We start from the raw sequence: 12981 nt of genomic DNA, 5'->3' as shown, positions 1-12981 counted from the left end.
ATGTCAAATGAAGCAATTCCCAATCAAAAAGTTTTGATTAAGAAGTTCCAACGATTGAATACCATTTGCATATATTCTGGAAAATCTATCGTTTAGCGGATTTTTCATTTTCTTGCAGAATCGCAAGATTAAATTACTATGAAATGGTGTGAATCATGGATTTCAATTTACATAATAAATTCAGAGAAGAAGGGATTTCCTTCTTTTCTATATTTTTTTTCATTCCCACTAACTCTTTTTTTTTTGTTTTTTTTCTTTTTGAACTAGTAGTGTAGAATTCCACTTTGCAGGAAGAGTAAATTATTTAAATCTTCTTTGGCGGAAAAATATATAAAATTGTGGGGGACAATTGGAAAATAGAGTTTCTGGTCATAAATATATTTTGGGGAAAATAGAAAATGAAAAACAGATGAGAGAGATTGAAATCCTTTTTGTTTTCAAAAAAGAATAATAATATATCCGGAAATCAGGGAAAATCGAAGTAAATTTTTTGTTTACTTTTTAAATTTAAAGTAAATTTTTTGTTTACTTTTTAAATTTAAATTAAATTTTTTGTTTACTTTTTAAATTTAAAGTAAATTTGAGGCGCATGATTATTCCCCAAATGTCATTTGACCGAACTGTCATTTTACCGAATTGTCACTTTTCACGAAATGTCAATTTTGCGAATTGCCATTTTTACGAATTGTTACTTTTGCGAAAAGTAATTTTTTCGAATTGTCATTTTTACGAATTTTTCGCAAAAATGACAATTCGCAACAGTGACATTTCGTAGAAATGACAATTCGTTAAAATGTGTTTCGCAAATGTGTCAATTCGTAAAAATGGCGATTCGCAAAAGTGACATTTCGTTAAAATAACAGTTCGAATAAATGCAATTCGTTAAAATGACATTTGGGGAATAATCATGCGCCTCGTAAATTTTTTGTTTACTGAATAAAAAGAGATTTTAGTCTGTTTTTTTTTTTTTTTTAACTGAATAAAAAGAGTTTTTAGTCAACTTTTTTTTCATAAATAATTAGTCGCTGCGGTAGTTTATAAATTCAAATTATTGTCGACTATAAATTTAAAAAAAATAACTTCCCGCTCTCAAAATGAAGAAACGCTTTTCGAGAGAAAAAGAATTCTTTTCTTTTCTTACATCTTGATCCTAATCAAAATATTTGTTCTTCCGGTACCAATGCGAACGCTCCGAGCTCTAGAGACGATTTTAATTAAAATGCCTCCTTGTTGAAAGCACTTTACTGATTAATTTATTTGTAACAATCTCTGCAGGGAATTTAAGGGAATCAACCGTTAAAAATAAAAAAAAGAGTAAAGAAATTGGAGAAAATGACAGTTTTATCATTCCATTGTCGCGACCATATCAATGGAAGGACTTTTGTTGACAAAATGAATGCGCACACATAGAGAAAACATCAGTAGCGTGAAATGAATCTTTCCTCTTGTAGTTGTTTAAAAATTGGAAAAAAAACGAAAAAATATAGTAAAAAAAAAAGATCCAATTAATTTCCAGAAACTGCTTTTTCGTTCTAGATTTTTTTTTCGAAATAAAATTTACATAGCGTTTGAGTTGAATGTATTGTGGCGTCGCGACGCTTCAACGTCAATCCATTTACTCTTATATATACTTTTCTACTTCCCGGGAGGTTCGTGACCTTTTCGTTTTCAGAAAATTAATTACAATATGGAACCGCTGACACGTTGAATGGTTCACGTTCATCAACTGCTTCCGTTATTGTGGAATCTATGAGACAAAATATAAAAGGAAAAGAAAAATAAAAGGGAAAAAAGAGAAAACGCGGAACATCGCGACAATGCAAGTACCATATTTTCTTTCTTGCAAAGAAAAAAAAAAAGGGAAAAAAAAAGAAAAAATATAGGGTATCGCATTAACTATTAATTTCAACGTTTCTAACGGATGTCGCACCTGCAACCAACTTACTTTCTTCAAATTAAAAATTCATTTTTCCTTTTCCTGTACCAATTTCGAGTCCCAGACTCTCACTCTAATTTTTTATTTTCTTCTCTTTATATCGTTTCTCTTTTATCTTTCCCTTTTTCTCTTCTTCCGTACATTCGTGTACAAGTTTTGATAATTTAATTAATCTCCGGATGGGAGCCGAAAACTTTTCAACCGCTGCAAACTTTCACTTTTTTTTTTTTTTTTTTCTTTTTTGAACTCTTTTGAATAAATAAGGAAAATTGTTTATTTACACTTTCGCGGGTTTATTCAGCACAAATGAGGAAACAAGCGGCCAAAAAAGCAAACAACGAGGATAAGTCGAAAATGAAATGCGATATTATATTTCATTTATTTACACTCGAAACGTAAATAATTATAATATTATTTTATATATACTGTTACTCTAACTTCTTAGAAATTATTTTCATCATTTTAAATTCAATTATTATTTTACAGAATTTCAAACTAAAATTCTTGTTTAAATTATTTTTAACGATTTTTAATTATTTTTGAAAATGTTCATTGAAAATTATTAAATCCATCTATTCACAATTCTATTTTACAAAATGGAAATCGATTATACAAAAATACTTCAATTTCTACAGTAGAAAAGAAAAAGTTGAAATAATTTCCAAAAAAATTCAATTAAACTTTTCCAAAAAAATAAATTCTACAGAATTTTTAATTAAAAGTATGAAAAATTCAGATTTTCAAAGATTTTAATTTGAAACCTCTTCAAAATGCAATTATTTCTAAAAATTCATGTTATAATGCTTTTAATATTAAATTATTACCTAAAATTTGAACCGAAATTAATTTTTAAAACAATTTTTATTAGAAAATTCTATGAGAATTCATTTCTTTAAATACAAAAAGAAATAATTTATTCAATAAAATTGAATGTTTCTTAGAATTTCATTTTTAAGAAAAATTTTATTACCAATTTTTGAAAATAATTTATTTCTTTTAAGGAATTTAATTGAAATATATTAATAAAATTTATTATATTAAAGAATTTTATAACAATTTTTGAGAGTATAATAATTAAATTAATGCGAAGAATTTTATTACATTTCATTTAAATAATTGAAATTTTGCTAAGAATTTTATTAGAATTTTTGACAATAATTTCATTCTTGAGAAGAATTTCGCTATCTATTTATAAAGATAATTTAATTCTTGACAAGAATTAAAAAAAAAACTTTTTAAATAATTTAATTTCTACAAAGTATTTTATTACTTTTCAAAAGAATTTAATTCTTGTGCTGAATTTTGATATTTATCAAAATAATTGAATTTTGGAAAAGAATTTTATTAAAAGTCCTTAAAATAATTGATTTTATGAGATCAATTTTGTTGTTTATCAAAAGATAATTGAATTCTTTTGCAGAATTATACTTAAAATTTTTTTTAAATTATCGATTTTCCTCGACGAATTAAAAGCTATTTCTGAAAATAATTGAATTCTTGGGAAGATTTTTATTAAAATCTATAAAAGAATAATTGAATTATTTCAAAAAAATTAAATTAAAATTGTATTTAAATCAATTGATTTCTTTCGAACAATTTTATTAAAATATTTGAAAATAATTGAATTTCTGTGAAGAATTCTAATATGTTTGTAAATAATTGAATTCTTCCAAAGAATAATTTAAAAGAAAACATTTTTTTTGAGTAATTGATTTTTTTGAGGAATTGAAATTAAATTTTTAAGAATAATAAAATTTCTCGAGCAATTCCTGTAAAATTGAATTAAAAATAATTGAAATCCTGCGATGAATTTTATTATTTATGAAAATAACTGAATAGTTGCTAAGAATTTTATTAAAATTTTCAAAAATAATTCAATTCCTGAGAAGAATTTTATTATTTATGAAAATAATTGAATGATTGCGAAAAATTTTATTAAAATGTTTAAAAAGAATTGAAAGATTGAACGAACTTACCTAAGTGAAGTTCAATCAGAATTGTGCTAGCTGCCTCGTCCGAAGAGATCAATTATTTTGTAGTAATGGAATTACTATTCGTTTCGCACAGATATTTTAAATTCAAACTAAAATAAAAAGGATAATTCCCTTGCCACTCTGTAGATGTCGTCTCTTCGCCGCCATGACACTTTCATTAATTTCAAAGATATTGTACTGTAAATCGCAACCAGGGATGTGGGTGATTTTGTTTACATGATTTGGGTGGGTGTGATCTCTTCGGACGAGGCAGCTAGCACAATTCTGATTGAACTTCACTTAGGTAAGTTCGTTCAATCTTTCAATTGTACTACGCTGCCTCGTCCTCGAGATCAATTATTTTGTAGTTGTTCAAAGATATAATGGTTGTGATTTTGTACTCTGTGTTACTTTATTTGTTTTATACAGATTTGTACTTTCGTTGTTTAACATTCGAACAGAATTGAGAAAATTGGAAATAACTGAATTTTTAGCTCGATTTACGCTTAACAAAAATAAACTTGATGATTTAAGAAAAAGAGAATAAAGTGAAAATGATAAAGAAAAAAGAAAAATTAGACATATTATTAATCGAATCGCTTTCTTCAAAAATCGCTTCTGCAAACGTTTTTTCTTGCCTCAGTGGTAAGTTATAAAAGTTCGCAAAAGTTTTCGATTAAGCAGTCCATCCAACTGCTTGTCTTATCGTTTCAATGTTTGCTCCATTTCTGAGCGCTGCCGAAGTCGATGCATGTCTTGTCGAGTACGCTGTGAATCCCGAGTCCACTCCACTTTCGTCCAAGATTTGTTTTATCCACCTGCTAATCGACTGCACAGTGGCTCCTTGTGTGGCTTTTGGTAACATAAAAATAATTTTTGGCTGCTCGTCTTTCCTGTTACGTTTATGTATTCTAATCTGATTTTATGCAATGTTTGCAACCTCTGTCCTGTGATTAGAGCCATAGATGTTGTTAACTTTTTTGTTAAATTTTCCAACGTGATATTTTCGTTGGGATATAACGTTATCAATTTATTTAATACTAACTGCGGATTCCATGTTGTGTCGTATCTCGGTGCCTGAGGTTTCATGTTGGACACTCCTTTGAAGAACCTGATTATTTGTGGATATTTGCGGTGCTCATTATTCATTATCAATGACAACGCTGCCCTATATACATTCAATGTACTCGTTCAACGTTCTATTGGATAACGACGACAGCATGATGTTGTCGGTCTCTTCCGTGTGTCTTCTCATTTTGAAGCCTTCCTTGATAACAGTGCGGCCACCAGGATAAGTTTGTCCGCGAGTGGGTGTTGCTCTCTGTATGGACATGACAACAATTTTTTATTGGGCTCAAAATGAATAATTTCGGACGCTAAAAGAGATTTGAATAACGGATACCACGGTTGTGATGGCCAGTAGGGTACCACCACAACCCCTTCCGCCTGATCGCTTTGGATTTTTCGTAACATTTTTAGTATGATCGAAAAGGGGGGAAACGCGTAGAAAAAATAATCTGACCAACATATTGTGAATGCATCAACTGCAAAGGCTTCCGGGTCGTTCTGCCAGGAAATGAATTTTTTACATTTTGCGTTCGTCCTGGATGCAAACACGTCAATGTCGAATTCCCCGAATTTACTTTCAATTTCTCGAAAAGCTAATTTCGATAATTGCCATTCCGTATTCGAAGGCATCAGTCTGGATTGTTTGTCAGCTTCCGTGTTTTGTTTTGAGGGTATGTATGAAGCTTGAATCCAGATATCCCGACTTTCGCACCACTGCCGGATTTGTTTGGTCAGCTGCGTAAGTCTTGGGTATCGGATGCCTCCCATTTTGTTAATATACGAGATGGCGGTCTGGTTGTCGATTCGGAGTAATATTTCGCAGCTACGACAGTCGCTGGCAAAACATTTTAATCCGAACAGGACGGCTTTAAGTTCTAAATAGTTGATAGCGTTTTTCTTTTCGTCCTCATTCCAATGACCATGAGCTTTCTTCCCGAGGCAAAACGCTCCCCAACCTGATAGGGATGCATCAGTGAAGATTGTGAATTGAAAGGTTTGATTTCTGATAGGATTACTTGCAAATTCCAATTTCGAAAGCCACCAATTTAGGTCAGTCCGTATTTTTTCGTTTACCGTCATTTTAGCATTGAAGTTTTGATTTGACTCAATCAGTGCTAAATATTTCTGTCGCTCCAGTTCCTTGGTGTACAACCATCCATATTTGACCGCAGGGCATGTTGACACCAAGGTTCCGGTTACCTGAGCCAATTCTTTGATCTTACATTCTTTTTTGATTCGAAAATCCCTTATTAATTTTAACGACCTTTGTCTTTTTTCGTCCGGTAATACTACACTCATTTTTATACTGTCTATAATTAAACCTAGGAATCTGCATTGAGTTGAAGCGAAAAGTTTACTTTTTTCCCGATTAATAACTAAGCCAAGAGTTTTTAAAAGTTCTAGGGTTTTTCGAGCACTTTCGTTACACTCCGTTTCAGTTTCGGCAATTATTAGTATGTCATCTAAATAAATGACGAGTGTGATACCTAATTCTCTTAGATTCTGAACTACCGGTTTCAGTAATTTAGTGAACGTGTATGGTGCAGTGCAAAGGCCGAAAGGCATGCACTGAAACTCAAATATGTTCCCGTCAAATTCGAATCTGAGGAATTTTTTGTGTTTACTTGCGATTGGAATGTGCAAGTATCCGTCTTTCAAATCAATTAAAATCATATAGTACCCTTTACTTATTAAATTTAGGGCGACTTTCAAGTCTTCTAATTTAAAGTGGGGGGGGATTCAAAAATTTATTCAGTGATTTTAAATTCAAGATGAATCTGTCACTGCCATCTTGTTTTTGACGCAAGAAGTACGGGGATAGAAACTGTTTTTTGTCATAAGGTTTTCGCTTTACTGCTCCCTTTTCCTCTAACACACAAATTGCCTTTAACATCTTAGTCTTTTCCTCTCGTGACATTTTTTGTTCACTGGGTTTATTTGACTGAGATGGTTTGTTTACAAAAGGTAATGTGTAACCGGTGACGCAATTCAAAATATGAGGGTCAGATGACAACAGTTTCCATGAGTCTATATGATATTTTAGCCGACCAGCAATTTTTCTTACCTCTATTTCCTGGGCGCTCGCTGATGGTAACTCCGATTCTTCATTGGCCCTCCTTGTCTCAGTCTGTTGTGACTGCGCCTGGGAGGGCCCCGCCAGTTTAAATTGCCGGGCTTGGAGTCGTTCCTTCCTCTCGAGGTGTTGGTGGCTTTTTTGACAGTCGAAGTATTTGTGACTTTTGAAGCCTGTTTTGAAAATGTTCGACCACAACTTTGACACGGAATCATTCACGGGCGCTCCCGTCGCTTTTTTCTCGAACTCCGTAGAGTCCAGTTGGCTCAACAGGGGATCTGCATTATCGACTTCCACTGACGCCTGTTTGTCAATTTTCTCCTCTGTTCCAGGCTGATTTTTTCCGGATTGTGTCGTTTCGTGAGCAGGTTTTTCTGTTTCATCCCGAGGCGGACTGCTCGAGCTCCGCTCGTCGGGGTGTGATGATACAGAACTCTCACTCACTGAGTCGTATCTGTTCCTGTCGAGGTTAGAATCATTGTACCTGCTTCGTTTGCGTGGCGCACCGCGTGGGTGACGCTCGCCGCTTCGACTTGCAGGTAATGTTCTGCGTGGCGTTTCTCTGCGTAAACGCTCACTATTTTTGGTTCTTCGGCTGAATTCCCTTGATCCTCTTTCTGTAGAGGATGAGCTGCTACGTGAGGATGTGGATGGGCGTCGTTTTCTTGAACGACTTCGTCGTTTCACTTTTTCCCTTGATTTCTCCCGTTTTTTCGGAAAACGATCACCGCTGTGTTGTCTCCTCCGTTTCCCAGCACGCTGATACTCATCCGATGATGAATTCATTCTTCAAGAACACTTAAAAATCACTTTAAATATAACTTTTCCGAGACGAGAATTTTTCGCGATGTGCACGAAACACACAGAAACTCCATAATGAAAGTGTCATGGCGGCGAAGAGACGACATCTACAGAGTGGCAAGGGAATTATCCTTTTTATTTTAGTTTGAATTTAAAATATCTGTGCGAAACGAATAGTAATTCCATTACTACAAAATAATTGATCTCGAGGACGAGGCAGCGTAGTACAATTGAATTTCTGTGGAAACTTTTGTTATATTTTAGAAAATAATTGAATTCTTCAAAAGAATTTTATAAACATTGTTTTAAATAATTAATTTTTTCGAAATATTGTAAATATTATGAAACTTTTATTATAAATAATTGAATTCTTGTAGAAAATTTTATTTGTCAAAATAATTGAATTTTTCCTTCTACTTAATTGAAAATAGTATTAAAAATAATTGAAATTCTTCAATGAGTTTTATTATTTATGAAAATAATTGAATTCTTGCTAAGAATTTTATCAAAAAAATTTTTTAAAAATTGAATTTTTATGAAAAATGTTATTATTAGTGAAAGTAATTGAATTATTGTGAAGAATTAAATTAAAATTAAATTTTTAAAAATAATTACATTTTTTTAAGCAATTTCTGAAAAATTTTATTCAAAAAATAATTGAAATTCTTCGATGAGTTTTATTATTTATGAAAATAATTGAATAGTTGCTAAGAATTTAATTAAATTTTTTTTTAAAAATTGAATTTCTAATTGAAAAATGTTATTATTAGTGAAAGTAATTGAATTTTTGTGAATAATTGTATAGAAATTGTGTTAAATAATTGATTTTTTCTAAATTTTTTTTTCAAAATGCTATTCTAAATTAATTGAATTTCTATGTAAATTTTATTATTTATGAAAATAATTGAATTTTGCAAAACATTTTATTAAAATTCCTAAAAATAATTGAATTTTTGTGACGAATTTTCTTATATTTATCAAGATTTTGATTATCAAGATTCGTTAAAACTTTTGAAATACATAAATACTATTAAAAAATTAATTCTTTTCAGAAATAGAAAAAAAACATTGAAGGTATTTTTTATTAGAATTCGTGGTAACTTCATAGTTTTTGAGGCAAATAAAAAAGTCACCAAAAATTCTGAATTTTCCACGACGTTGAAGTCCACAACGTTTATCAACGAAAAAAATTGTGCACTTAGTAAATTAATAAAAGATAACGCAGCAATATTGCCACAAAAATATTTAGAAAAAATAGACCGATGTTTATAATCTGATAATAATTATTATACAATTTTTTTTTTTTTTTTTTTTTTTTTTTATTAATGTTTTATTAAACATCGACAGATGCTTATTGTTATACAATTAAGTATTGAATTATAAATAATATTGGAATAGATTAAACAAATTTTTTTCATTGATCATCGTTGTGGACTTCAACTTCGTAAAATTTTCTTATGAATTCTAAAAATTAAATTTTTTCCAGTACTTTTAATAAAAATTCCTGACTTTTCCCTCATTTTCCTGACTAATTCTAGTTTCCCTGACTTTCCCTGAATTCCCTGACAAATTTTCACTTTTCCCCTGATTCACAAAAAAAGTTTTCGCTAATTTTTATTTCAACTTTCAATTTTTTCTTTTTTGTAAAAAAAAAAAAATTGAAAGTTTATTTATTTATTTATTTCATTTTTACGGGCTCGAAGCTCTTTCGTACATTGTACTTAAAAAAGTATTTAACAAATTATAATAACAATAAAAATTTATAATATGAAAGTTGAAATAAAAATTAGGGAAAACTGTTAACTAATTCATTGCAGCAACTTTGTCGTTTACCTCATCAATAAACAACAAGTTTAAATAACATATACGCGCAAATTTGAAGGCAATAAATTATTAAAGAGGAAGTACCTGAAAAAGCGAGTTCGAATGTCAAAGTCATTTCCTATGAAAATGAACTAGTTGATGGGGAACAAATGTCTGATTCATTTTCATTTGTCCGTAACAATAACAGACACACACACACGTGCCACGCAAGCAAGCAAGCAAGCAAGCAAGGATTATTGTGATAATTGGAAAATAAATTGTTTGCCCAGGGGGGGATATATTGTGAAAGCATTGTACACCTTACCAGTGTCCTGTGAGCGCGTGGGTGGAATCTCGCAAACATTTCCTGTATATCCGGTGGCACAATGACATCGCACCGCTGCAGCTCCGACGTGCCTAAAATAACAAATCAAAACATTCGAAACAGTCCTCCAAAATTTATATTACTGGAAACCATATGACAATGTTATCTACATTCGGGCAATATCAAATTTTCCAGATATACGACGCCAAATTATAGCTATACAACGATTTTACATTTATATATATATATCTATATATACATACACCTACAAGTCGCGCTTTTCAACTTCTCTCCAATTTCCCATTATATGTGTCCATATCATTCCAATTCTATTGCATTTTTATTCTATTTCTTGTATTTTTATTGTAATTTTCTCTACTCGTAACGCATTTTTATTCTTTTTATTCCATTTTTCTATTGTCAACGTGTACTTTAGTCTTTTATTGTCTTTAGGTATTTATTTTATTTCTATTTTATTCCTTGTATTGCATTTTTGCTATGCTTCCTATGTTTTTCTATCTTTTTCATTCAATTCTTGTTTATTAATTTCGGGGTCAATTAGGAAAAATCAATTACTATTTTTATGGAAAGAAATAAAATCTCAAAGTAAGACGAAATTTCTAAAATCGATTTTATTTATCGTTTACGGCAGTAAATATTAACGCATTAAAGTTAATAAATTAATTTCCTTTCTACAAAAATAAAATAAAACAGAAATATCAGGCTTCGCACTCACCTACTAAAACACCAATTATTTAAAATAAAACATCAAAAAATATTATATTTCGAAAAAATTAATTATTAAAAACAATTTTTATAAAATTCTTCTAAAGAATTCAATTATTTTCAAAAATAACAAAACTTTCCACAGAAATTCAATAATTAAACATTCAAAACTAAACTTTTTTTAAACATTTTAATAAAATTTTTCACAATAATTCAATTATTTTCATAAATATAATAAAACTCATCGAAGAATTTCAATTATTTTTAATACTTTTTTACAGGAATTCCTCAAAAAATGTAATTATTCTTAAAAATTAAATTTCAATTCCTCGAAAAAATCAATTATTTGAAAAAAATGTTATTTTTTAATTCTTTGCAAAAATTCAAATATATTTAGAAAACTTTCACTAAAGCATTCAATTTGTTTTTAATTTGTCATAAAAAATTTCAGTAGAATTCAATTATTTTCTAAAATTTTAATAAATTTATCGAAAAAATTTAATGGTTTTCTAAAATTTTGTAATAAATCCTTCGAAACAATAAAATTACTTTTTTAAACAGCAAAATGTTTGCAAAAATTCAATTATATTTAAAAATTTTAATACATTTTTCAAAACAATTCAATTGTATTTATAAGCAGTAAAATTCTTTGCAAAAAATTCAATTATATTTAAAACAATTTGACGAAAGAATTCAATTTTTTTTAAATCGTCAACAAAAATTTCAGTATAATTCAATTATTTTCTAAAATTCTTATAATAAATCCTACGAAATAATTAAATTATTTTTTTAAATATTAAAATCTTTGCAAAAGTTCAATTATTTTTAAAACAATGTTAATAAAATTTCATAAAATAATTTAATTTTCGATAAATGTTTAATGAAATTTTTCGCAAAAATTCAATTATTTTCATAAATAATAAATTTCTTCTCAGAAATTCACTTATTTTTGCAAATTTTAATAAAATTCTTAACAACTATTCAATTATTTTCATAAATAATAAAATTCATCGCAGGAATTCAATTATTTTTAATATAATTTTATAGGAATTGCTCAAAAAATGTAATTATTCTTAAAAATTTTAATTTCAATTTCTCGAAAAAATCGAAGAATTCAATTATTTACAAAAATATTAGAATTTTTCACAGGAATTCAATTATTTACAAATATTTTAATAAAATCGTTCGAAAGAAATGAATTACTTTAAATAGATGCAGTTTTAATTAAATTTTTTTGAAATAAATCAATTATTTTTTTATAGATTTTAATAAAAGTCTTTCCAAGAATTCAATTATTTTTAAAAGTAATTCTTCTGAAAAATTCAATTATGTCAATAAATAACAAAATTATTCCCGAAAATTTAATTATTTTGAGGCATTTTAATGAAATTCTTTGCAAAATTCAATTATTTTCATAAATAAAAATATTCATCAAAAGAATTCAATTTTTTTTTAAATTAGTAAAATTCTTCTTGGAAATTCAATTATTTTTCAAAATTCTAATAAAATACTTCGCAAAAATTTAATTATTTGCAAAAATAATAAAATAATTTAAATATTTTTGATCAAAATTAGGAGAAAGTCAGGAAAATTAAAAAATTTATAGCTCTTTTTAACTACTTTTTTTAATTTGAAAGCCATACTTTTTTAATATTAATTATCCAGTGCAAAGTCTGTATTTTACAATTTTCAAATTATGTGCATATTTTAATTAAATGTTTTATTAATACAACATACAGTGATATAATTAATTAAAGTAATTTATTATTTCCCATCCTATGCAATTATTCTGATTGTTTATATACTATACAATATTTTAAATCTGTAAAGTAATTAAACACTAACATTATAATTTTTTTAGTCATTTGCTTGCCGTGTAATAAATTATTTTATGCTTATTGTACCATTAGTTGATTTCTGTATTATTGCAAATTAATCGTTAATACTTTTTGTTTCATTAACTCTCGACAAATAAATTTAATTATTTAATTATTTAATAAATTTCAATAAATTTAATTTCTCAATAAATTGAAATTCGTTTCGGGTACTTTGAAAAAGTTTGTTAAACTTATTATTCGATAATCATAACGGTGGGGGGTCAATTTTCCCAAAATTTTTTTCCAAAAAAAATTATTCCCAAAAAATGTTTTCCCAAAAAAATTTTTCCAAAGCAAATCATTTTTCCAATATTTTATTTCCCAAAAAAAAAAAAACCCAACATTGTCCACCAATCTGTTCGAACTAGAATTTATTAAAAAAAATTTTCAAACTAGAA

The 12981-nt window shown here is 28.4% G+C and overlaps 2 protein-coding genes across 5 annotated transcripts in view; both read right to left on the bottom strand.

The window, feature by feature from the left end:
* LOC122510454 overlaps nt 1–12981 on the bottom strand; it is a 303718-nt gene that overhangs the window by 143690 nt on the left and 147047 nt on the right. For all 4 annotated transcript variants that reach the window (XM_043625111.1, XM_043625112.1, XM_043625113.1 and 1 more), the window contains one exon: nt 9981–10072. In XM_043625111.1, coding sequence (XP_043481046.1) covers nt 9981–10072 — 92 coding nt within the window. The remainder of the gene's footprint in view (nt 1–9980; nt 10073–12981) is intronic.
* On the bottom strand, nt 5037–8058 carry LOC122510455 (protein FAM133A-like). The gene is made up of 2 exons (XM_043625114.1): nt 7043–8058; nt 5037–5230 (listed from the first exon to the last, which is right to left on the bottom strand). Exons 1-2 carry the CDS (start codon nt 7835–7837, stop codon nt 5078–5080), a joined length of 948 nt encoding a protein of 315 aa, XP_043481049.1. The 5' UTR covers nt 7838–8058; the 3' UTR covers nt 5037–5077.

The sequence above is a fragment of the Leptopilina heterotoma genome, unplaced genomic scaffold (assembly GCF_015476425.1).
Source record: "Leptopilina heterotoma isolate Lh14 unplaced genomic scaffold, ASM1547642v1 Lhet_68, whole genome shotgun sequence".
Classification (NCBI taxonomy): domain Eukaryota; kingdom Metazoa; phylum Arthropoda; class Insecta; order Hymenoptera; family Figitidae; genus Leptopilina; species Leptopilina heterotoma.
Note: the sequence above shows the minus strand (reverse complement) of the source record. Positions and strands in the feature narration are given on the sequence as shown.

Coding starts and splice junctions, on each gene's coding strand:
- LOC122510455 (XM_043625114.1), bottom strand. CDS start 7,837: ATGAATTCATCATCGGATGAGTATCAGCGTGCTGGGAAACGGAGGAGA. Junction 5,231..7,042: donor CGAGCGCCCAGGAAATAGAG/GTAAGAAAAATT, acceptor ATGTCCATACAG/AGAGCAACACCCACTCGCGG.